We start from the raw sequence: 26504 nt of genomic DNA, 5'->3' as shown, positions 1-26504 counted from the left end.
TGCTAAGAATTTATAATTGGGACTTTTTATATTAAAAGTAATTGTCAATGTACTAACTTTCCATAACTTTCTTTCTTCTTGGCTCATAAAAAAAGGCTTAATCACCAAAAATTCCCCCCATCTTTTAGCCCCTTTTCAGTTACACCCTGACGTTATAATTTTGTCAGTTGTATCCAAATTTGCACCTTTGTGTTTCAATTCCACCCTCAAAATCAAATTGGACTCCTTTTCACTTGAAAAAAAAATCATAAAAATCCTTATAAAGTGTGAACTCTTTTCCACACAAAAAGTTAAAAATAGATGACTTATTTTAAATTTTTTCAAATAGAAAAAAGAACAATTTAGTACTTGAAGGTAGAATTGAAACTCAAAGGTGCGAATCTGGGTGCAGTTAGGGTGCATTTGAAAAGGGGCTAAAAGGTGGGGTCTTTTGGTGATTAAGCCCATAAAAAAAATTCACCTTTTCGACTTTTTAATTTATGGCTTTATTTTTTAAATCTTCAATTTTAGCTCATTTTTCAATTTTTAACTTCAATTGTAACTATTTCATCAAATTAGAATTGAAAAAAGTTAAAATATGTTGTTTATATTGATTTTTACCTTTTCATTTTATATTTTTATCATAAAAAATTCCAAGCACAAAGCAATATAAAAAATATATTTAAATCTTTTTCCACTCCAATTTAAACACATGATTATAGTTGGGCCTAATCACTCAAAAACCCCTCACCTTTATACTTTTTTTCAATTCCACCCCGACGTTGAAAATTTGTCAATTTTACCCACTTTTGAATTTTCCGTTTTCAATTGTACCCCAATATTTTAATTTTTGTTAATTTTTTTACTTAAATAATGAAATCATTCAATTAATTAAGTCTAAACATGAAATTAAATTCTTTTTTATTCAAAAAAGTACAAATAAGTCCTTTATTTTTAAAAACTAACTAAAAACCATAATCAAATTAACACTAATTTAAATTCTTAATTAATTTAACTAAATTTAAATAAATTTTAAAAATATACAATTAATATATGCGAGAGATGGTGAATGTTTTAAACAAATTTCCAAACGCAAAAGACGTTAATTTAATTTTTCAGGGTACAATTGAAACACAGAAATGCAAAATAGGGTAAAATTGACAAATTTTCAACGTCAGGGTATGATTGAAAAGGGGCTAAAAGGTCGGGTTTTTTTTAAGACATTAGGCCTTATAGTTGAAACTGAAAAATTAAAAATGAGTTAAAACTGAAAATTTTAAAAGGTGAGACTATAAATAGAAAAAAATAAATAAAAAAAGAGATATTTTTGGATGATTTAAACTTTTCTCATTAAGTATTTTTGAAGTTTTTTTGACTTGCATGTCAAATGTTTTTTGTTTAAAATGATTATGAACTCTAAAATATTAAAAACTTTCTTTAATATTTTATTTTCTTTGTTTGTTTTTAATATTTGACTTTATGTTGTTTATAGTAGGATTAATTTCATATATAATCACCACATTTATGCGTTTTTTTCATTTTAATCACGTACTTTAAAAGGTGTCATATAAATTTATCATCTTTCATTTTTTTCAAATCTATATCACCGACGAAAAAATCCAGTGTCCTACTCCTCCCAAATAAATGTTCTAATTTAACTAATGCCCTAATTAAAATAAAAAAAATACATTCTTTTTTTGTCAATTCCGGTTGTCAAGTTAAAAAAGATACACCAAAATTTTTAAATGATAAATTGCAAAAAGTGAAAGGTGGTGAATTTTATGACACCTTTCAAAAGACGTAATTAAAATGAAAAAACGTATAAAGATAGTGATTTTATATAAAATTAACTCTTTATAGTATTCTAACTATTTGATTAATTATGAAGATCATGTTTGAAAAGTTTAAAGCTTTAAACAATCAAGCGTTTATCAGTAGAGTCGATTGATTTTCAAGTTAAGACATTCATACCGACATAATCGTTGTGCGCTAAGATAGCTTAACAAGATTTTAGCTTATTTTTTCTCTTTCAGTTATTATCTTAATTACCAAACTCTAGGAATAAAACCCCATAGACTTACACAATCACTATCAAAGTAAATTTACATATGGTGTTTCTAATATGAATAATGAGTTCCATCCAAAAAAAGTTTAAAAGTGTGAAATCTTGAATCACTTCATGCAATATAGAAAAAGATCGAATAACACAAAACCTTGATATCCAAACCAAACTCCTTTAGCAACTCGGGAGGGTGTAAATTAGGTTAAAAATAAAATTTAAATTTAGTAATTTAGGGTTATAAACTAGTTTTAGAAAAGAAATATACAACTAATAGCCGTTTGGCTCAAACGTTTTGAATTAAATTCTCCAACAAATCACAAGTTTTCTCGCATTCAAACACACTTTGAAAATTGAATGCTTTACAAAGAGTTAAAAATTCTAAAGAGAGAGAATTCATAATTGTTTGCACAAAGTTTTATAACTCAATAGATGAGTCAATAGTAATTAATATGTCTTTAATGTGTTTGCTAAAGCTTTCATTAGCTAAGAAAAAGATTCGTTATAAGCATTTTCTATCTTCAATAAGTATTCCTCACAAGGCAGTTCCCGATTCTCCTTTTCGACCGTAAACTCTATAACGATTAGATTCCGGCTTGAAACTAACCCAATCTAGAATCGTGGACTTTGCTTATGATCATGAACTTCCTCTATCAACATTCGTGGCTCTGCTCGTAGGTTAGCTTGTATAAGCCTCTTGTTTTTTGCACATTTTCTTTGATTGTTTTCCTACTCCATGATCTTAGATACAGTTTGCGATCGTAGACTAAGCTAGTAGGCATGATTTTTTACTTGGCTTCTTTGGCTCAAAGTTTGATTTTTTGCTTTTAAGCATAATTTATGATCGAATGTGATACCTACGATCACAGGTTGTGCTATTTGTAAAAACATTGATAAATAAAACCCAATTAAATCGAAAACGTAGGTTATTTAATTCGTCATTTTCCTGTATACATACAATTAGGGACTTATATTAAATAGTCCAACAAAAATGTTATTTATAACACATTTTCAGAGTTTTAAAATAGTTTCAATAGCATTTTTATACGGCTTCAATGTTGTTTCAAATAGTTTCAATGAAGTTTAACAACAGTTTCAACATATTTTATATGTTTCATGTAATTTCAATAGATTTAATATTTTTAATTTTGTGTACGATTTTAGAATATATACACGACATGTTTGAAATATGTTTGAAGAATTTTATCTATATGGTTTCATTTTGGGTCTAAATGTATGATAAATTATAGTTTACAAGTTTGAATGTATATGATATATATTAATAATTTTGGGGGTAGTTTCAACATGATTTCAATATGGTTTTTAATGCAATTCAAATCGTTTTTAAATAGTTTTAAGTAATTTTTGATATGATTTTTATTGGACTTCATGTTTGATAATGTATTTTATTAGTTACTAGAAAATAAAAATAAATTTAATCCTATTTTAGTAATTAATATATTAATTTGATAATTTTTGTTAAATAGAAAAAAAATATTAATTTACTAGTTAAAATATTATTTCGATTTGCTTTTCGTACTATTAGAGTAGGAGAAAAAAAGTGGGAGAAATCAAGGGATACGCGGCTGAAGTAAAGAAATCAAGTGAAGAATTAATAAATATAATTTTTAAGTATTTTTTGTAAAGATTCTTAAGATCAATTTGTTGTACACAGAAAGAAAATATTTAATAATTACTCCATATTTGTATATTTCTGTCAAATATTCCCTTGTTTACAATCTACTTTATCCCAATCAATATTTGGTTTTTTTCTTTAGTCGACTTCTTTTTCATAGAAAAGTTGCAATGTATTTTCAGTATCATGAAAAAATTTCACTAATAGATTGATGCAATTATCATTATTTTGTATGTGTTGCTTTGTTGTCTTTCCTCATCTCTCCAGTTACTTTTTCCTTTTCAATCCTTCTATTCTTTTTACTTACAATGTAAGTAAACTGTATTTACCAGATGAATAGGAATTAAAATTCAATAAAAAAACTAAAATGGAAAAAAGATTCTCACAAGCAGCTATAATTAGAAGCTTAATAAAATTCAAAAGTTTTAGTATCCGTCTAGAATGGTGGAGTTACCGTTAGACAGAGCCAAGCATCCGTTCTAGTCGGAGGAGGTAATTTCTTTAGAAAGGAATGTAAGATTGTGAGCTTCACCTTGGTACGTCGATTAGGGTTTGAATTTACGTATTTGAAAATCAGTTACTCAAGAGGAAGAAGATGATAAATTTTTCAAGTCGTCAATTTTTGACTTTTTTTGTTTACAAAATCGCCAATTTTAGTTCATTTTTCAATTTTAATTTTAGTCATTTGTTGAAATGAGATTATCAAAAAATTAAATATACTTTTCATAATGTTTCAATTTTTATTTTTACCACAAAATTTTCAAAAATGAAGGACATATTTGAATCTTTTTTCACTCAAAATTAAACTAACAGCTATAATTGAAATTGGAAATTAAATTAAAAAATGGTTAAAATTGACAATCTAAATAGTCTGAACTATATTTAAATCTCTTTAAAAAGATGGAATATTTTTCAATAATTAAGCCTATCTAAAGTACATGAAAGTCTCAATATTTATCAAATCTACACACAAAACATCAATATCTCATATATAAATAAATGTAAGGTAATAACAGCTCTAAAATGAAATGATAAATGGAGTAATCAGCTGTGCTTCTTTATGATGGGACCAAAACGCACTCAACATGTGGGGGTCTAATTCACTTGAAAAGCTAAGAAGAAGCATGAAAATTCAATTGCAAAAACATCATACTTACTAGACATATGGGCCTTAATGCTTAGCTATCTAACTCATCATTACTCTCTAATCTGCTTTACCTTAAACACAAGAAACTTTTTGGACCCATTTATGAGTTGTTCAAATTGAACCAAGCAATGTTATATGAGAAATCAAATATATATGGGGGAACAAAGAGGATCTAAATATATGATCAATGTGATATGATTATTTTTTTTATTTTAATATTGTTTTTAATATTATGTCTCCCTATTTAAGTCGCCTTCCGATTTTTCTCGTCTTTTAACATTTTATTTTTACTTTTTTTGTTCTATCGTTATACATGAATACTTTTTCTTTTCGAATGGGTAATTTATTACGCCGTATAATAATATTATTTCATTTATAGTACTGAAAATTTCTCCAATTTTTTTTTTTTAAATGAAATTATTATTTCATGTTTCAATAAATGTTTTAGTTTATGTGTTACATATTACTCCATTACATGTAAAAAAATATTGATAAGATGATTATATGTGTGCGTGAGCAAAATCCTGATTATGTTGATGTAATGGTGGGCAATATGTTGACTCCTAACTTTTTTTTGAGCAAAGTCTCTATCTGATCCCTGAATTTGTAATTTGAAATTAAATAATTGATTTTTATCCAGCTTGATCAATTAAGGACAAAACTCTCTACTTTTAGACCCCATTTAAAAACAAATTTGTATGATATGAACAAGTTGAATGACCAAAATAATCCGAATTGGCCTAAAAATATAGAAAATTTATCTTTATTGATCTAAAACCAAAGAATATTGTCTTAATTAATCAAAATGGTGAAAATGAGTTATTTAATTTCGAATTACAAGTTCAGGAATCGAAATGGCTCTTTACTCTTAACCTTTTTTTAAGCTTAACTTTTTAAATAGTGAACCTCACTTATCCTCCCTTTTTATCTTTTTGCTATCTTCTTCTGGTTTCTGTGAGAGTACTATAGAACAGTCAATCTACCTCTACCAAAGTGAGAGAACCAACACATTATTCATGTGAATTAGGAACATATGGGTAACTACAGGTTTAGATTGTCAGATATGATACCAAATGCCTGGTTTTACAAGCTCAAAGACATGAGCAATAATGGCAGAACTAATTCTTTCAACAAAAAATCCACCTTCAATTCTCAACCAAGATACACATATCCCTTCACTACTCAACCTACAAGAACATCTCAAACTTCCTCTATAAACCCAAAATTTTCAAACACTAATTTTCTTGAACCTCCAAGAAAATCATCCAAGAAAAGAAACCAAAGAAAAACCATTTATAAACCTTCTCCTAAGCCCATTCATGATCACTCACCACCGCGTTATGATTACTCTAACTCGCCTTTCGAAAGCAGCTCGACTGAGTCTGATGGCTTTTATAAACCTCATCAGGAAGAAGAAGAAGAAGAAGAATTTGGCTGCTGTAATTGTAGAGTTAGTTCTTCAACTACTGATATTATCCTTAATGTAAACGATCAATCTTTCAACAAAATAGAGCTTCATCCTCCTCCTACATTAACTAAATTAAACATGATCAGAAGAAGATCAAGATCGGAGCGAAACTCAAGTTCTTTCTCTGTCAAGATAGTCAAGGAAGAAACCAAAGTTATAACTCATAAACAGCAACCGAAACGAGGTTCATCATCGTCCAATTCTGTCGGAATAAGACTTCGAACGAACTCTCCGAAAATCGCAAGCAAGAAAATACAGCCGAGAAAAAGCCTGTCATCATCTTCGTCAAGAAACAAGACTCTATCGGCCAGCTTTGCAGTAGTAAAATCCTCCATTGATCCACAGAAAGATTTCAAGGAATCAATGGTGGAGATGATCATGGAGAATAATATTCGAGGTTCGAAAGAATTGGAAGATCTTCTTGCTTGTTATCTTTCACTTAATTCAAAAGAATATCATCATCTCATCGTCAAGGCTTTCGAGCAAATCTGGTTTGACATGACTCACCTTCGTTTATAAAAATTGTTAAGCTCTTCTTCCTCTTAGAATTTAAGCAAGAATCAATAAGATATATATACTGCTGGTTCTGTAAAAATATATATAATCGTTCTTTTAGTGTTCTATATATTCTATGTGAACTTTTGGACTTGTTTTTGTCTTGCAACTGGAAATTCTTACATGAATTTAGTCCATCAAGTTGGACTATGAAGTGTACTTTAATTAGGTTAAATGTGTTGTTATTATTTGTGATAGTCAATTTTTTCTTTATTTGTGATAATCAATTAATAAATATTTTATTAATTTTATTAATTAAAATAATTTATGATATTTATTGATATAAGTATATAATTTTTACTTATTTTTTTAACTAGAATTTATGACATGCCTTATTTGTATGGTGAAAAGAGGTTTAAATATACTTTTCATATTATTTTATGTTTTGAATTTTTTAAAATTAAAATATAAATTGGAACAATATTAAACAATATAGAAGACATATATATATAATTTTTTTTATTCTGATTTAAATAAATGACTATAATTAAAATTAAAAATTAAAAAAAAATCAAAGATTTTAAAAGATGAAGGTGTAAATATAAAATAACATGATAATTATAACTTGTAAATAGTAGATATATATATATATATATATCTTTGATTTATCTATGAAAAAACAATTATGATTTTTTAAAATAGTTTCTAGCTGCCTGGTTGGAAAACATAAAATTAGAAAAATCTATGTACAAGAGATATGGTGATGAATGTGAAGCTGCCTGCAATAAATGACTTTTTTTTGTCCTGGTCTTTTCTGTTTATTCTTCAAAAGTACAACCAAAATATCAATTCAGATCCTTTTGTTTTATCCCAAAACATTGTGAATTTCTTGAAAAGCCTTGTTTCTACACAATTGCTCAAACAAAAAAGCAAAAGAACACTACAACTTCATATATAGCTTTCAATAAAAAAATTGGGTTAATTCCTAAAAAAATCACGAATTTTACACGAAGTTTCATTTTAATCATGAACTTAAAAAGTTGTAATTTAAAGGCACGAACTTTTATTTTGTTTCAAATCTATCGCCAAAGTAAAATCCGGTGTATTTTATCGAACCAAAAATTCCTAATCCTATATACTCTAACTAAAAGATAATAAGATTTAATGTCGATTTATAATTTGGGTCTTTCATTAATAGTTTATTGAAGAATTTAGTCAAAAAAAATACACTGAAATGATAGATTTGAAACAAAATGAAAGTTCGTGCCTTTAAATGGCAACTTTTAAAGGTCATGATTAAAATGAAATTTCGTGTAAAGTTCGTGATTTTTTTAGAAATTAACCCAAAAAAATTAGGGTTAATTGCAAATTTATACACGAACTTTACCCTAATTTGCAATTACAACATAAACTTTGAAACTTGGCAATGTTAGTAACCAACTTTACACTTTTGGCAAATAGTTACACCAAACACGAAAAACACTAACGTGGACATTGTAATATACTGCCATATGTCGTTGCGTGATTGGTCGGTGTACTAATTTGCCAAAAAATGAAAGTTGGTTACTGACATTGCCAACTTTCAAAGTTTATGTTATAATTGCAAATTAGGGTAAAATTCGTGTATGCATTTGCAATTAACCCAAAAAATTAATATCACAAAAATTCTCTAATTTTATATGCTTTTTTTTTTAATTTAGTCACGTTTTTAAAAAGTGTTATTTTATTTTTATTTTCAAATTCATGCATGCATGGAGTCATAATTTGCCGAGGTGGCAGTCAAAAAATGACCCTTACCTTAGCAATTATACAAATGAATGGGTGTCATTTCAGCATTGTAAACGAATTTGAATATGTCATTTATGACCAAATCTTTCAAAATTTGCAAATATAACACGTTTTGACAAATTATGTTCATTTTATAGTCAAATTTATCAATTTTTGTCAACATGATATCCGTGTATATAAGATTAAAGTAGATTTAATCACAATAAAATATCAAATATTTGCATGTTGTGTCATAAGAAAAGGTTTAATCAGAATAAAAAACAAATAAATTCAAAAATGGCTATAAAAGGAACATAATTTGTCAAAACGGGTTATATTTGCAAATTTTGAAAGGTTTGGTCACAACTGACAAAAATCGCAAAGGTTTGGTATTTTTTAAGAGTTTGGTAAAAAAAAATATACGTTGGTGTTTAAATATAACACATTTAAAAGACGTGATTAAATGAAGTTGGTGAATTTTTATGATATTCACCCAAAAAAATTGTAAGATAAATAGTTTGTGCAGTAATATTTTTTTTTTTTGGTAAATCACCAAAAAGGCAGCAGGATTGCTATTGACCTCAAAAAACAGAATTCCAGCAAAGCTGATACAAAAATAACTGGTTACAACCAGAGGCAACACCTTGCCATTAACAGAACAACAAAACAGGAAGCTCAAGATCTAACAGGCTAGATTTTGGCTCCCAATAGAAATTAGAATGCTATTGACAACATCCTCAATTTGCTGAATTTTTTGGTTGAAAACTAAATCATTCCTGGCTTTCCAGATAAAGTAGACAGAGGCAGTAAAAATGATTCTTCTGTGCTTTGCTTTCCTTGATCTCCCTGCAGCTCTTTTGATGAAGAAATCTACCTCTCTTCTCCAAGGAAGAATGCTTCTATCAATCTTCAAAGACTTCAGGATTTCCTTCCAAATTTTCATAGTATAAATGCAGTTGAAGAACAAATGCCCAACACTCTCTTTATGAGCATTATAGAAGTTGCAGTAATCAGAGTCCACCACTTTTCATATTTTCAGCTTGTCTTTAGTCATGAACCTATTTTTGATTGCCAACCAAGTTATAAAAGCATGTCTAAGGATATGTCACGACCCAAAATATTGAGCCGCAACAGGCGCTAGGGAACGGGAGTGGTAGCTCCGGAACCCGTAGCAAGCCTCATTTCACTATTAATTTTTCGCAAATAATAATAAATACATTAAACAACGGAAGCAACGAACATATATATATAACACATATATATAAACATTTACACTAACTGTTTTGTTAACCTCGCGGGCTCTGGTTACCGTACCCCGTACGAACTGGCCTCACGGTACTATATACATCAGTTAGTGTCTCAGAACATGTCACCGGCATCTGGGGCCGTGAACCACATATAATACACGTAGCCTACAAAAATATAAACAAGACAGTACGTAATATGTAGACTCAAAATGTACTGCTGTCTAGGCTACGACTCTGTCAACACGGGACCACTACTGCAGCATTCACAGAAGTCAGATACTAAACATATACAACTGACTTCTGGACTTCAAAATTGGCCTCTAGCTAGGTCCACATACTAAGTACCTGAAAGACATCAAAGGTGAGGGGTCAGTATTTGGAAAAATACTGAGTGAGTTGGCATTTACTAACGGTATTAATATAAAAACATAGCATCGCATTTCAAGAAAACAATAATATAAAACATATAAACATGTATTCGATCCATACGAAACTAATATCCTAGCATGCGACTCATCTCTTGAATAATCATATATCGTTCAACCCAATCGTAAATCTCAAGTTGTGAGTCCAACTCACTGGTGGGTCCAACCCACTGGTGGGCCCAGCCCACTAGATACGGGGACTCCAGACTACACCGTAGCCGAGTGCTCACTCGTATCAAACTATACCTCAAATCTCAAATTTCATATTCATATCGTTATACATATCAACTCATTTCTCAAATGCAAACACACTAGACCGACTCGATACTGGTGATCACACAGCCTATTGACACCCAATAGGTAGCTAGTTTCTTCGGATCGCATACTAGTTCTTGTATATAAACTTAATTGAAACATATAACATTCCAATCAAATTATATAACATGCGATGCGTATAAACAGTATATATATCTATATAAAATATCTTTAATATAAATACACGAAAGTAAATACAACTCACAGTGACCGCAATCCAATCAATAATGTGGTCGATGAAATGATATGCCCTCGCTATCCCACGTCTACTGACCTCTCTGCTCTGACACGTCTGATAAATAATTAACGTTTAATGATTAGACATGAATCTCATATTCCTATACGTATAATGCTTTTAAGTTTTAGGGTTTAGTTTCATTCCGATGAAGTTTCAAGGAGTTTTCAAGGCAATGTGCAGGTGCTGCCTGCACACTGACACTGTTTAGTAAAACGACGATCTCTCCCAATTGAACTGTTGGATCGAGATGAAATTTGACAGAGGCGTTCCTAAGAGGCAAATCTATAAACTGACCGTTGAGATTTTGAATCTGGCATGATTTGGGTAGTGTGCGAACGCACACCCTAAAATTCAAGGAGTGTGCGAACGCACACTCAATGTGTGCGAACGCACACCCTTGACAGCCCCCGGAAAGTCGTTTTCCAGGGCTTTTCAGCTATCCCGACGTGCTATACATTCAGCTATACAAAACCCGCATCTCGGTTTTCATTAAAACGCTATAATAACTTCAAAAACGTCAAATTCGATATCTAATCATTATTTTCTTAAAACAGCCCATATATATCAAATTTTAACCAAAATTCTCGAAAATTTACCTTGAAACGAGGTTTAGGATCGATAGAGGATTCGATTCTGAAGAAATCGCCGCGAAAATCGCTCGAATCGGACGTCGAACGGCGAAACGATCGTATTCGGCGATTTCTCTCAATTTCTCTCGACTCTTCTTCCATTCTCTCTAATTCATAACTCTTTCTTTATATATTTTGGCTAAAATGTCATTTCAGTCCTTGTCCTTTTTGTTTACTATCCTTTATCCTTTAAACTTTTCTTTTATTCAATTTAATTCATAACTCAATCAATAACTTCTTAAATTATAACTTATACGTATTATTTATATCCGATAAATAATACGAAGCTCGATATTAACACTTTCCCGTCAAAATCCAATATTTCCATTTCCGACACAACGTGGCTAAATTACCACTTTGGTCCCTGTACTCTATTTTGGGCTTTTCTTACCATTTTTTCTTTTAATTCCAATTCTAACTTTAGAATTGAAATATGATATTAATTTCTCCGCAATAATCTTTTCTAAAACCGACCTACTAAAACTTATTTATCTTAATCTTATCGGAAATCTTTCTGATTTCGCCATTCTGACGAATACAGACTGGACACGTGGTCCAATTAGCTAATTAAACATTTTGGGGTATTACAGGATATTTCCAGAGGACCACACCAGTTTTAACCACCTCACTCTATTCAAGTCAGGAACAAGCTTTCTCCATAAACTACCAATTGAGAATTCCCCATCTCTGTTTAGTATCCACTGTATTCTCTTTTACTTTGAAATTATTTGTAACATAATTCCAAGCTCTCAGAGTATCATTATCAATAGGGTCTGGCATATGCCATCTATTATGCAGTAATATATTATAATATGAAATACCTAACCTTTTATATCACTCATAAATTAAATCCCAGATTAAATTTTATTATAAAATAGACTAACATTTTTATGTTATTGTTTTCCCCTTAAAAACATTATCCAGACTGAGTCTAAATTCATTAAAAAAATGTAAAATAGACCTAACCTATTTAATATAGAAATCTTAATATATATTTAATATAAACTTAAAAGTTGACATTAGTTTCGTATTATTAGTTATAAAATATTAAAACAATTTATGTTGAAAATTTACTGGCCTTTAAAGGTTTAAACTAGTGAATTCACTAAAAACAAAGGGAATGAATATTCCATAAAATGAAAAACTATAACTATAATATATGTTAAGTTCTAGTCAATAATGGATGACGACGCTGAAAAACAAATATACAATAAAAAGAAGGCAAAAAGTACAAAAAAATTCTCCTAATATATCCAAAAGTACAATAAAGCCTTTTAACTTATTTTTGGTACAAATAAACCCTCACGCTCACAATTCTAAAATCAAACAAAAAAAACCCCTCCGTCTATGACTTTAACTAACAGACGTTAAATTGGTGACGTGACACTAGAAAAAAGTTCAAAAACACCCTTAATTTTTAAAATACTTACCAAATTCATATTTTAATTCTTATTATTTCACCCTCATAAAAGGTTCAAAAATACCTTTAATTTTTAAAACGCTTACCAAATTTATACATATATATATTTTTGAGAAAAAATTAAATTAATCTTTTCTAGCATCGCCGCCGCACTCCGCCACCGCCTTCTTCCGCAAATGAGCCGCTCGTCTTCCAGTTGAAGACAGATCGTCTTCCCAAAAAATGATAAAGTGATAATTAATGATAATTTAGAGGATATAACAAAAATAGTCAAAATTAATGAAGGATAATATAGGTAATTCAAATTGGCTATTCAAGTTAATTAGGGGTGTAAACGGGCCGAGCCGAGCCCGAGTACTGCCAAGCTCGAGCTCGAGCTCGAGTGTGTTTTACAGGCTCGAGCTCGAGCTCGAGCTCAAGTGGGCTTAAATTCTTAAGCTCGAGCTCGAGCTCGAGCAATATTCGAACTACTCGAGCTCGAGCTCGAGCTCGACTTGAATTTAATAAAATTAAAAATAATTATTAAAAAATGATCATATATGATACATTTAAATTATTTTTCACTTTATAATATACAATTTGACCTATTTATATGATACATATTTAAATTTAAAGCTAAAAAATATAATACAATTATAATAAAAATTATTATTATTTTTTAATATCAAGCTCGTTTAGGCTCGTTTAGGCTCGCGAGCCTCACGAGCCTCAACAATTGATACTCGAGCTCGGCTCGAGATGAAGCTCGAGTAGCTCGAGCTCGAGCTCGGCTCGAATTTTTCGAGCCGATCTCGAGTTTTTTTCGAGTCGATCTCGAGTAACTCACGAGTAGCCCAACTCGTTTACACCCCTAAAGTTAATATAGCAACTTTGTCTATATTGGGACGCCTAAAATAGTAATTTTTCCTATTTTTGTGGCAGAGAGGGAGTATTCTACATAATCTTTTAGTTTTTTTTTGTAAATTTCTATTGTTTTAATTGTCTGCTGCGCGCATAGATTCCACAACAAACTTTATATAGCGAGGCAATTTAGTTTTAATTACAATTTTACTTTAATTTTTCATAAATTTATAATTTATTTTATTCTATTTGTATGATAAATAAAGCGGTATAAAAATAGTAATTGTTTTTGGATAACAATAATAATAAATTAAATAGTACTATTGATTATGAAAACCAAATATTGGGAACTCTAGGCAGTAACATATATAGTAGGTTAACTAAGGTAAGAGATGATAATTTCAATGATAATTTTGAATCTAGTTTGGCTATAATTCTCTCTATTGTTTTCTCTCCGACCCTTCTCCCAAACCCTAGCAAACTTCTACAATAAATAAATGATCTTTTACTATATATTTAGTTATTATTTCTCTTCTCCCTTTTTGGTGATTTTATCTACCATATACAAATTTTATTAACTCTAACTCTATATAGGTTGTTTTCTTCTTCAAATAAAATATTTACAGGGCATTTTTTTTTATTTCTATAAAACAAATTAAGATTTACAGTTTGAATTATACTCTTATTGTAATTTTTATATCATTTCGCTAGATTTATATTTAGATTTAGATTTATGATATTCTTGTTGGCTGGCACATTTAGGCCTTGCTTGGTTGGGGGTAAATAGACTAGGGAAGTTGTACTTTCCGGGAAGTAGGAAATTTTTTTATTCAATTTTTACATTTTACTTCCCGGGAAGTTGGGCGTTTGACTTCCCTTTGACTAGGGATTCCCTATCAAAACCCAAAGAAATAGAACTTCCCTAGCACTTTTGTTGGTTTTTCCTAATTTAACCTTAATTCTTTTCTTTTTTTCTTTTAAAATTCATATAAAATATTTTTATTTATTTCAAAAAATATACTTATATTATTTTATAATTGTTATTTATAATAAGTAAATATTTTTATTAAATATTTTATATTATGTAAAATTCAAATAAAAAAAATATAATTTTTAAATTTTAATATTTAAAACTCTCCTAAATAGTACGTGAATCGTAAAATAAGAGATAATAAGCAAAAATTAAATTATTTATTGCTCGATTTTTAAATTAAAATTATTTGTTTAACAATATAAAAATTATCAAAGGACATTTATGTCTTTTAGTTAAAAATATAATATATTATATTAAAATTAATTTTGTACTTCCCGGGAAGTAAAAATTGAAACAAGTAACATTTAACAAACTTCCCGGGAACTACACTTCCCGGGAAGTTACTTCTCAGGAATTGTTATAAAACGAACTAAGCGAGGCCTTAGTTGTCAATCAGTTTAATATGTTGTAATTTTTTAGTCCGTTTTTGCAGTTAGATTTGAGAATTTTATAATCAATTTTTTAATTTATGGTTGAAATCATCTTATGAGAAAAAAATAGTGTTCGACTATTGTGAGATGTTTACTTATGTGGTTGGAAATTTGTAATAGTGGTTCTATTCCATGTCTTGTTCATTTAATAACATCCAATATTGCAAGTTGGTAACACTAAATAGAGCATTGTACTGAAAATTGTCAATATTACATTTAAAGCATTTAAGAAAGAGAGAAAAAAAAAATCCTTTTGGCTTAATGATTTTAAAAAAGCCAAAAAATTTAGCAAATTTTTTTGTTCTATCTAAATTTTTAAAACATCTCGATAAAACCAACATCATATTATATCGTTTTAAAAAAGGTCACAACTCAAAAATGAGTGTCTATACTAATGTGTTACTGATGGAGTTCCTATATATGCAAAATATTAAGCAAAAGATGCGTATAGTGATCTAAAATGTCAAAAGTCTAGTGAAAGTCCTTATTATGTCCAAATCTCAAAAATATTTTTCATATGCAATATGAAAATGTATATCACGTCTAATACCAACATCAGCACATTTTAAAACGATATAATACAATTTTGAATATTATTGAAACGTTTTGAAATTTTGGACAATAAAGATTTTTGATCAACCTTTGTCGGTTTTTGCTATTTTATTCAAAAAATTTAATTTATGTAATAATAGCCTAATTTCAATATTTCGTTGCAATTCTAACCTATTTTTTAATAAATTCAATTTTTCAAATATTGACCTCAATACAATACCTATTTGTTTCGTTTGTCTTTTCGGGTCATTTTTGGCTTCAAATCCGTTTTTCACTTCAATCATCAAACACTTTAGAGAAATTTTAATTATATTTTAAAATTATATTTGATATTTTAATATTAGAAGTTAAATTTTGAAATTCTGACAAATGAATTTCGATAATTACAAAATTAATTTATAAATTCGTCTAAAAATTGAAACAAATAAATTTATTGAAAAAGTTGACTAATCGTAACGAAATATTAAAATTAAGTTATAGTTATAAAATTAAAAAATTTATATAAAATTATAAAATTCATAGAAGTTTGAATTTAATTTATCATTAAACCTTTAAAATACAATTGGAGTTCAATAAAAAAAATTCATATTCATGACTCAACTGAACAGCAATCAATTGGTTTTGGCTAGGGGTGTAACCGATCGAGTCGAGTCGAATCGAAACACAAGCAAGTTCGAGCTCGACTCGACTCTAAAATCTGAAGCTCGAAATTCGATCGAGTTTTATTTTAGGAGTTCGAATTCAAATTCAGTAGAGTAATTGAAACTCAAACTCGACTTAACTCGATTATCTATATAACTATTTAAAAAGTATATTTTAATATTAAAATAAAGGTATTATTATAAATATATATAAATATAAAGGGTAAAAAGGTAAATTACCAGAAATTCGATTAGGCTCGCGAACTCATCTAGTAAAGTATTTTGGAACTCGACTTCGACTCCATAATTAACTCGAATAGCTCGAACTCGACTCGATTTGAGTCGAGTTGATTTTGAGTATTTTTCGAGTTAATTCCGAGTTGGTCGCTAGTTAACTTGACTCGATTACACCTCTAATTTCGGCTACAAATAAACTATTTTGTTGGATAAATGACTTGTAAAATTTTATTCAAAATCAAATTATCATATTGATTCTAGAACACAAATTTTTTGCTATCAATTTATTATAATATATTACAAATTGAAATGATTAAGTTCTCGTTTCGTAGAAAGTTGTAGACATTCCGAACATTCGTCTGTATAGGTAAAAAAAGGCTAATAATCACCCATCCCCCTCGAATTTTACCCTAACCTTTCCTAAACCCCTATACTTTCAAAAGTTTCCCTAAATCTCTGGACTTTATGGCGGTTCCACCCACAGCCCTTATGGACAAAACCACCCTTAAAAAAAATTGCAGCTGGCGGCTTCACGTCATCTGACATGTCATAAAAAATTCAAAAATATTAAAAGATACAAAATACCCTGAAATAAGCCATTCAAACCAAAACCTAATCAAACTATAACCAAACCACACTCAATTAAATCCAACCATTCTCATTCAAACCAACCACACTCAATTAAACTCAACTGGTCAATCTATCCATCACTGCCTGCCGCCGTCGCCCGCCGGTCATCTTCCAAAAAGAACAAATTTTGAAATCTATTCTCAATAAGAACAGAGATATGTTCTTTAGAACAGATGACCGGCTACCGAGCCGGTCGTCTTCTCACCTGAGAAGACGACCGGAGAGGACGGGTGTGTTTGGATCGGGTGGTTTTGGCTCGGGTGGGTTGGGTTTGAATAAATAGTTTGGGTTGGGTTAAGTTTTGTTTATCAAATATTAATTTGCGGTTATTTTGGGTTTTTCAATTTTTTAGGGTATTTAGCTGACATGGCGCAGCCAATTTTTTTTTTAATGATAGCTGCCAAAAAAAGACGGCGTTGAGGGGTATTTTTGCCCGTAAGGACCGTGAATGAGCGCCACCATAAAGTCTGGGGGGTTTAAGGAAACTTTTAAAAATATAGGCGGTTTAGTGAAAGTTGAGGTAAAAAAAAAGAAAAAATCTTTTATGGTGAATTAAAGATAATAAATTATTTTTCAATTTATGCTTCACGACTAACTGAATTCCAAACTTATAAAAAAAAATAGGGTAATTGATTTTGAGGTACCCAAACTATCGTTTGATTTTTTTTTTTAGCCGGAAGAATAACTTCATTAGAAAAGGATAACGACTACAAGAGTCTCGTATCTAGCCACGCCAAGTGGGCTAGATGATTGTTACAAAAATCTGTATCTCGAAGGGCTTGTTTGGCTATCGAATGAGCCGCCCAATTACATTCACGATAAACAAAGCGAAAATGGCTAACAATAAATCTAGCATTACTCAGAATTTTGCAATCTTCAACGATCAGACTCGCATCCAGTTGGATATGGGAGTTGGAGTTAACAGCATCAATGACTATCTTGGAATCTCCTTCAAATATTGGTTGCGTGATGCCCATACGGATTGCGAGTAGAACAGCTTCGCGGAGGGCTAAGGCTTCGAAAGTAGTCGGACTGCTGACATAAGAGAAACTTCTGGCAAAAGAATTAACAACCTTGCCCAGACTATCTCTCACAACGCAAGCTCCCACACCGGTACTATGGGCTTCATCAAAGGAGGCATCGAAATTGAATTTAAGCAGGTTTGCAGGGGGTGGTTCCCATTGAAGTCCTTCTCTCCTAACTGTTTCAACCTGACCCGGAGTAATAGCACTAATCGTAGTGGTCATCGCCTCTGTATAGGAAGAATGAAAGTCATGTGCAGTCTGAATAACCTCAGTAGGGCTGCTATCTTCTTCATTGAAAATAAGCGCGTTCCTTGCACGCCAAAGGGACCAAATAATCCATGTGACCTTAGTAAGGACCTGGGAACGATCAAGAGGGGCAAAACTAGCAAGATTTTTCCAGAATTCATGAAAGGAATCATCCTCATTATTATCAAAAGGAATCTGCAAACCAGACCCGAGCCAAGTAGCTTCCGCAAAAGGACAGTAGAGTAGCAGATGTGATATGGATTCAGGCAAAGTGCAGCGGGGACATAGTGGGGAGGCCGAAGGGATCCTCTTGTGTATGCATTCATTTGCTGGCAACCCATTATTTAAGGCTTTCCACAGAAAACATTTAATATTTGGGGGAATTGAGAGTTTCCATAACATAGACCATGGGAGGCGTTGCTCACTGCCATCGAGACCAGGATCTGGCGGCCGGAAGGAGACGTAGTATGCTAACTTAACCGAAAATTTGCCATTCTTCGAAAAATGCCACACCTGACGATCCTCTTGATTAGTAATACTAATAGGAACTTTGAGAACAGCCCTAGCAACGTTAGGGTGAAAATGGCGATTAATTAACACTCTATCCCAATCTTTGTTATTATTGCACAAAAGGTCCGAAACCCGTTGTATATCCTGGGGAAGATCCACAACAGTGGGAGCAGAAAAGGAGGCCTGATCAGGTAACCACCTAGAATTGGTGATGGGAATGAACAAAGGATCACTTTAACCCCCGAACTTGCGTCAAAGTATCAAAAAAGTCCAAAGCTGAAAAACCGGATCACTTATACCCTGAACTTGTGTAAACCGGCTCAAAAGCACCCCTTTGATGACGTGGCACCTTAATTGGAGAGTGAGATTTATAAAAATACAATTAACTCTAACTAATCATTAATTAAATCCTAATAAAATCCTAACTAAAACAATTTAAAATACCAAATCTCTAATTAATAAATCCTAATTTTATTTTAAAAAAATTCCTAATTTCAAATTTTTTTCATCTTTTTTAACAGATTGGCCGGAAATTTTTCCGGCCAATCTGCTGTTCTTCTTGGAAGAACAGACCGGTGGGTCTGTTCTTCCAAGAACAACCTCTCTGTTCTTCTTTACGAAGAACAGCAAGGTCTGTTCTTCGTGAAGAAGAACAGACTCAAGATCTGTTCTTCGTGAAGAAGAACAGATCCAGCGGTTTGTTCTTCTTCACGAAGAACAAACCGCTAGGTCTGTTCTTCAAGCGAGGAGCGGATCCGCTCCTCGCCTGAAGAACAGACCCGACGGTTTGTTCTTCTTCACGAAGAACAAACTGATGGGTCTGTTCTTCAGGCGAGGAGCGGATCCGCTCCTCGCCTGAAAAACAGACCCTGTTCTTCTGAGGAGCTGCTGCTCCTCACCGGAGCAGCAGCTCCTCCTCGCCTGAGACCTAAAAAAATTTAAAAAAATTTAATTTTTTTGTAAAAAATATAAAAAGGTCCTCTATTTTTTAGTTAATATAAATTTAATATATATAGTTTTAAAATTAAAAGGACTAATTTGTTCTTTTTTTATTATTATGTGTTAAAAGAGAAAAATTTAAAAAGAATTGGACTATTTTAAACCTTTTTATTATCAAAAACCACTTTACCAACAAAACCACTATCCAATACCGGAGAGTGTATCTCACTCTCTGAGGTGAGAGTGGGGAGGGGGGTTTTTGACCAAAAATACACAAGTTCAGGGTATAAGTGATCCTATTTTCCAGCTTTGGACTTTTTTGATACTTTGACGCAAGTTCGGGGGTGAAAGTGATCCTTTATTCTGATGGGAATAGAGTGACCATTACGAACCTGCCAACGGACTCCTTTATCCAAGACTTTGCGGCCTTGCAAGATACTTCTCCAAGCCCAGGAGCTATTAGAGTAATGACTAGCCTCCATAAAGGAGCAGTGGGGAAAGTACTTCCCTTTAAAAACTCTGCTGATCAGTGAATTGGGTTGCGAAATGAAACGCCAACCCTGTTTGGCCAAAAGAGCCAAGTTAAAATGCTCCAAGTTACAAAATCCCATGCCTCCCGCTTCCTTAGGTAGACATAATTTCTTCCAAGAGACCCAATGAAGTTTCCTTTCCTGCTTCTTACGCCCCCACCAAAAATTAGAGATAAGAGAGTTGATTTCCTTATGGATACATTTCGGAAGGAGAAAGCAAGACATGGAGAAGACCGGCACCGCTGTGGCCACACTCTTTATCAAAACTTCACGACCACCATAAGATAATAAATTACCTTGCCAATTGGATAATTTTTGGCGGACCCGAAAAGTAATCTCCCTAAACGTAGAAGACTTAGACTTGGTGATAAGGTTTGGAAGTCCCAAATATTTGTCCCGACCACCTATATTTTGAACATTGAGTAAGGCAGCAAGATGCGTTTGGGTGTCTGAAGGAGAGTTGCGGCTGAAGAAAAGGGTCGACTTGGCTAAATTGATTTCCTGCCCCGAAGCTTGGCAGTACTGATTGAGGATAAAATTAATTTGAGAGGCTTGGGCAGAATCAGCTTTAAAAAATAGTAGGGAATCATCTGCAAAAAGAAGGTGAGTGATACTTGGACTTTGCCGCGAGATCTTGATCCCAGATAGCAAATTATCGGATTCAGCCTGAGTGAGCAACGAAGAGAAACATTCAGCACAAATAAGAAAGAGGAAAGGAGAAATAGGATCACCTTGTCGAATCCCCCTCGTCGGTTTAATGAATCCATGAGAAGCCCCATTGAGATTGAGCGAATAGGTAACCGAGGTGATGCACCTCATAATCCACTTTATCCACTTAAAATGGAAACCCATCTTTCGGAGAGTTCGTTTAATGAAAACCCACTCAAGCCGTTCATACGCCTTGCTCATATCCAATTTAAGCGCTAACTCATACAGTGACGTACCTCGTTTAGTTTTGAGGTAATGAGTTACTTCATGTGCCAGAAGGATATTGTCGGATATGTTGCGCCCCTTAACAAACGCACTTTGGTGCTCACTAATGATGTTGCACATATGTGGTTGGAGTCTACTCGTCAGAATTGAAGAGAAAATTTTATAGAACACCGGGCAAAGGCTGATGGGGCGAAGGTCTGACATGGTTTTGGGGGTACTTACTTTAGGGATGAGTGTGATGGTAGTGTGGTTGAGGTTCGTCGGCAGATGTGCTCCATTGAAAAAGTCTTTGATCGCAGCACAAGTATCCACTTGAATAGTAGCCCAGTTGTCCTGGAAAAAATTTCCCGTCATCCCATCTTGGCCAGGAGCCTTGTTCGGGTGAATGGCAAAAACTGCCCGCTTAATCTCCTCATCTGTCACAGGTCTAATGAGACTTTGATTCATACTACTAGAGACCCTATTCCGGACTCCAGAGAGAGCTTCCGAAATGCCAGTAGGCCCACTTGTAGTATAAATATGCCGAAAATGGTTCAGGGCGATCCCTTCAATCAGATTGTCAGTAGTGCAAAGTTCCCCTTGGTTGTTGTAGAGCTGCGATATTCGGTTGTGTCGTCTTCGCTGAATAACTTTGGAGTGGAAGAAAGCTGTGTTACGGTCTCCCCATTTCAACCAGTCGACCCTTGATTTCTGGTGCCAAAATTACTCTTCTCGCGAGTGTTCCACGGCAAGTCGAGTTTCCAGTTCCTTAATATCAGCTGCATGATGGGCGAAGCCCTGTCTATGTAGGTTGCTGATCTGGGAGTTCAAATCAGTAATATTCTTGCGAGCGTTTAACTTTTTATTCCTGGCCCAAGAAGAGAGACCAACACGGCAGGACTTAATTCCCCTTGAGATTACAACAAGATTATGATTATCTCTTGTCACACTACTAGTTGAAGACGAAGTACTTGCCCAAGCTTCCGAGACAATGCGATGAATCTCCGGATTCTTGACCCATCTCTGATCAAAATTGAATTTTGCCCTACCCTGGCGAATCTCGGGATTAGACACAAGTAGCATAGGTCTATGATCTGAACCCAATTCATCGAGGTGGATGACCTCCGCCGTAGGATATTGAGTTAACCAATCAGACGAGACCAAGAAGCGATCAAGACGCATTTGAATGTTAGCTGCACCCTCCCTCCTATTGTTCCAGGTAAAAGGATGGCCGATGAAACCAAGATCATGGAGGCTCGAATCACACATAAAATTACTCAAAAGGTTCAAACGACTAGGACTATGGGGACTGCCCCCTTGTTTCTCTGAGGGATTACATATGCAATTTAGATCACCACCCAACACAAGACAGCCAGATAAGGCAGCAATATAGTTTTGAAGTTCAGCAAATTGTAAAACACGAACATCATACTCAAAGTTTAAATATATTCCAACAAAGTGCCATAGGCAATTGTCCCCAACATTAACTAGAGTACAATGACAGAAGTAATCATTCTTAAAAACTAAATTAACAACAATACTAGAGCTCCAGGCGAGGGCCAAACCCCCTGATGTGCCAACCGGATTCACAACATCAAAAAGTCTAAAACCTGCCTTACGAAGAAAGAGCTGAACTGAAGGAAGACTGTTTTTTGTTTTTGAGAGGAAGAGCAAATCCAGGGAATGGGATCTAAGAATCCCCTTAAGATTGTGGAGTGTCAGAGGGTTCCCCACACCCTGACAATTCCACGATAGGAGCTTCATATATTACTTTGGGGTCCATTAAGGCTGGCACCCTCCACCGCTTCAGTTTCCGGAATAGAACAGAGCCTCTTCATCTGGCCCGCAGTCTCTTCATCCCTGTCCCTCTTAGTAGGAGCATGTTCTAGTTGCGCCTCAGTAGTAGCAAACGGAACAGTAGTGGGGGGTGGATTTCGCCTCAGGCGAGCTTGCACCTTGCGACGGGTCCTGGTGGTCCTCAGACTAGAGTCACCGGGAAGTTCATTGGGGGTAGCATCACTACCATCAGGAAGAACAATGTTCAGGTTAAGGTTAGTTATCGCGGTATGAGGGTGGGGAGCAGCAGTAGCATATGAATCAGGGGTTTCTTGGGGAAAGGTGATGGTGTCTTGGCTAGAATTGAGGTCAGTGAAGGTGTTGGAATCACAGATGGAGATGGTAGTAGAAGTAATAGAAGGTGTGATGACATCTGGTGAGATAATGAGAAGGGTATTTTGACTAGGGTCCAGCTCAGTAATGTTGAGATCAAAGGGAGGAGTGGGCTCAAAAGTAGTAGTAGCTGAACTAACCTTGGGTAGAAATAAGTGAAGGAGCCCCAATTCTTCAAGAGTACCCGAGTTGCACAAGAGCCTATTAGGGGGACCATTAGAGAGATCAGGTAAATTCGAAAAAATGGCTGGATCGAAGGCCATTTCCTCATAAACTGATGGATTCTTGATAACAGGCTGGAGGGCTTTAGCTAGCATTTCATGGGCACGGGCCTTGAGAGAGGCGAGTTTCCTAACGTCAGGATGGGCCGGCCCAGTAATCATGAGAGAGGGGGGACCCGCCTTAGGGTACACTTGTTCAGCAGGGGAGGAGAGAGAAGGTGAACCAACCTTTTCCTTTCCTTTTTTGCAGAGGATAACTTCTGATTCTGACACCTCGAGTTGACTGGGAACCTCGTACCCAACAAAAGGTCCTGCATTACCTTTATCTTCTGCAAGGGTGGCTCTGGCAGGGTTCCTATCAATCCACTGGTTAAAGACCATATCTTTGTTTTGTCCAGAAGTTCCTAGAGACGAAGTTCGCCCCACCACCGTCGAACGTAGGACACTGCTAACTTGGGTTGCCGCCGTAGATGGCCCTCTGATCAACGCTCCCACCCTCATCCATGTCCCGTAATCTGGCACACCTGGTTCCGGAGCAGAAATGAGGGTAGGGCAGGACAGGGCAAAGTGCCCAAGCATACCACATTTGAAGCAAATGTCAGGCATCCGCTCATATTGGAAATGGATCCATTTCTTCGCACCGTCATCAGTATCGATGAAAAAACCCCTCCGGAATGGAGCATCAACATTGACCAGGACTTTAAGACGTATGGTGCCACTCGCTCCCTCATCCCTTCCATTTCCTACTGCCAACGGTTGAAATTTTTCAAACAGGCCTCCAATGATGGCAGCATTGTAAACATTGATATGGTCTGCCGGTAGACCAATAGCATGAAGCCAAAATGGGGAGAGGGTGAAGTCGACGTCCTCAAGTGCAGCGTCCGCAGGCCATTTTTGATTAAATCTTAATTCGTTTCATTTTGGTTATTAAATTTTAATTTTATTTCTAATAAAAATTTCCTATAAAAATATTAATATGATAGCCGGATTTTCCATGTGACAATTGTTCTTTTGCTTTTTCTTTTTTTTAAAATTTTTTTTTATCACTTATGCATAATTTCAATTTAGTTGAGAGTTTTTAGTCAAATTATGCATATATATCAAATTTTTAGGTAAAAAGAAAGTAAAATTTGACTAATAATATGTATATAGTTTTTGCCGGAAAACCTTCATCAAAATAAAATTATAATTTAATAATTAAAATTTGATCCACAAAATGTCAAAAAGAAAAAAAATGGTTTAGCAGTACTCATAGGATCAATTATCCAAAAAAGAAAAAAAATAGTGATAATGTAAACACTATGTATAACAAAAATATGAATGGACGTGCTAAATAAAAGTGAAAGGAGTGATTTATAAGACATAGAAGAAGGCATGCTAGTTGTAGGCTAGCTGTTGAAATGATGTATTTAATCAAAAGTTACGGTGGCTTTTTTACGTTTCAATTGACAAGTCACCATTAAAGAAATTTCTCCTAGGCTGATGAATACTAAATTTTAGGGTAAAATCTAGCTAGTATTACATGTCTCATATAAGACTCTCCTAGAATACTAAAAAAAATATAACTAAACTTTATATATGAATTTTTGTAGTTTATAAAAGAGAAACAAATAAGTCATAATCAAATTTATCAAAACGGTATGTTCTCACGATTCAACTGGTTCGACAGTTAGTACAATTTTTGACTTTTAAGAAGAACGGATTTGTAATGCCCCCTAATTCACGGTCGAACCAGTTGAAGCGATCGGTCTGGTTTTAAAACATTAGGTCAAAGTATAACTATACAAGTGATAAAATTGGAAATGTCCAGCAAATCTTTATGAGTTTTGAAACCCAAAGTAGGTGGAGAACTATACCGATGATTAACATATTGAAGGCAATAAAATCCAACGAGAGACTCATCTCATGTCATAAATCTAGTAGAGTTTGATGGGTATGTTTCAAGGCTGGAAATACAATTAAATGGACCACAAAAGCAAACCAGGAATGTGAAAGTAAGACATTAGGACCACAGGGAGGTAACAGGACAATTAGCCCTTTGGGAACATTGCCCATGATTGTGCATCTGATGAGTCAATTTTCATGTAAAAGTATGAGTAGAGAGTTGTAACTTTCATGCAACGAGCTCTTAACCTCTACACTGCAATAATTTATGCCAGAGTTTGTCATCTCGTTCGTTTTGTATGAAAGTCTGAAACATTAAAGTGTCACACTTTGCTTATCGCCAGGCTCACTCAGCCTCGTGCAACTTTCGATTTAATAGGATATGAACCTATGACTATTTTGGTTTAATTTCGCCCCATTTTTATTGAATGCAGCTTTTGTGGGTAAATGACTCTTGTGAGTTATTACACTTTGCCGGTGTGAGGCTAGTCTAGATGGTTAAGGCATTTTCAGGTCATGGGTTCAATCCTTACCTCCGTAACTAACAACTAACAAACTAAGATTCTAAGAGCCGTACTCTATCTTTGAAAAAAAAAATTATACTTTTAATTTATTTTAAAAAGGTATCAAATATTAGTATTTTTTTTTAATATCGCTATAATTTGATTGACTTAGGAAAGAAAGGATTTCCCGATCTATTCCACTGAAGTGATTTGAGCGGCAGTATTTGTCGCGCACTTAAAACTTTAATAATCACGACCAAAAGAGGAGCCGGAATTAAACTTTAGAGGGGGTAATTTTATGAAAATAAAAATTTAATATCTTTTTATTTTAAATAAAACAAAACTTGAGGATTTTTTTAAGGAAAAAAAAGTTAGA

General features: G+C 33.3%; 1 protein-coding gene across 1 annotated transcript; it reads left to right on the top strand.

Moving 5' to 3' along the window:
* Positions 1-5720: 5720 nt before the first annotated feature.
* LOC126669295 (transcription repressor OFP2-like) lies at positions 5721-6998 on the top strand. Its single transcript, XM_050362736.2, has one exon. The coding sequence runs from the start codon at positions 5855-5857 to the stop codon at positions 6806-6808; it is 954 nt and encodes a 317-aa protein (XP_050218693.1). The 5' UTR covers positions 5721-5854; the 3' UTR covers positions 6809-6998.
* The last annotated feature ends 19506 nt before the right edge of the window (positions 6999-26504 follow it).

This window comes from Mercurialis annua, linkage group LG2 (genome assembly GCF_937616625.2).
Source record: "Mercurialis annua linkage group LG2, ddMerAnnu1.2, whole genome shotgun sequence".
In the NCBI taxonomy this organism is placed as follows: domain Eukaryota; kingdom Viridiplantae; phylum Streptophyta; class Magnoliopsida; order Malpighiales; family Euphorbiaceae; genus Mercurialis; species Mercurialis annua.
The sequence above is the reverse complement of the archived record's forward strand: the minus strand, read 5'-3'. Positions and strand labels throughout refer to the sequence as shown.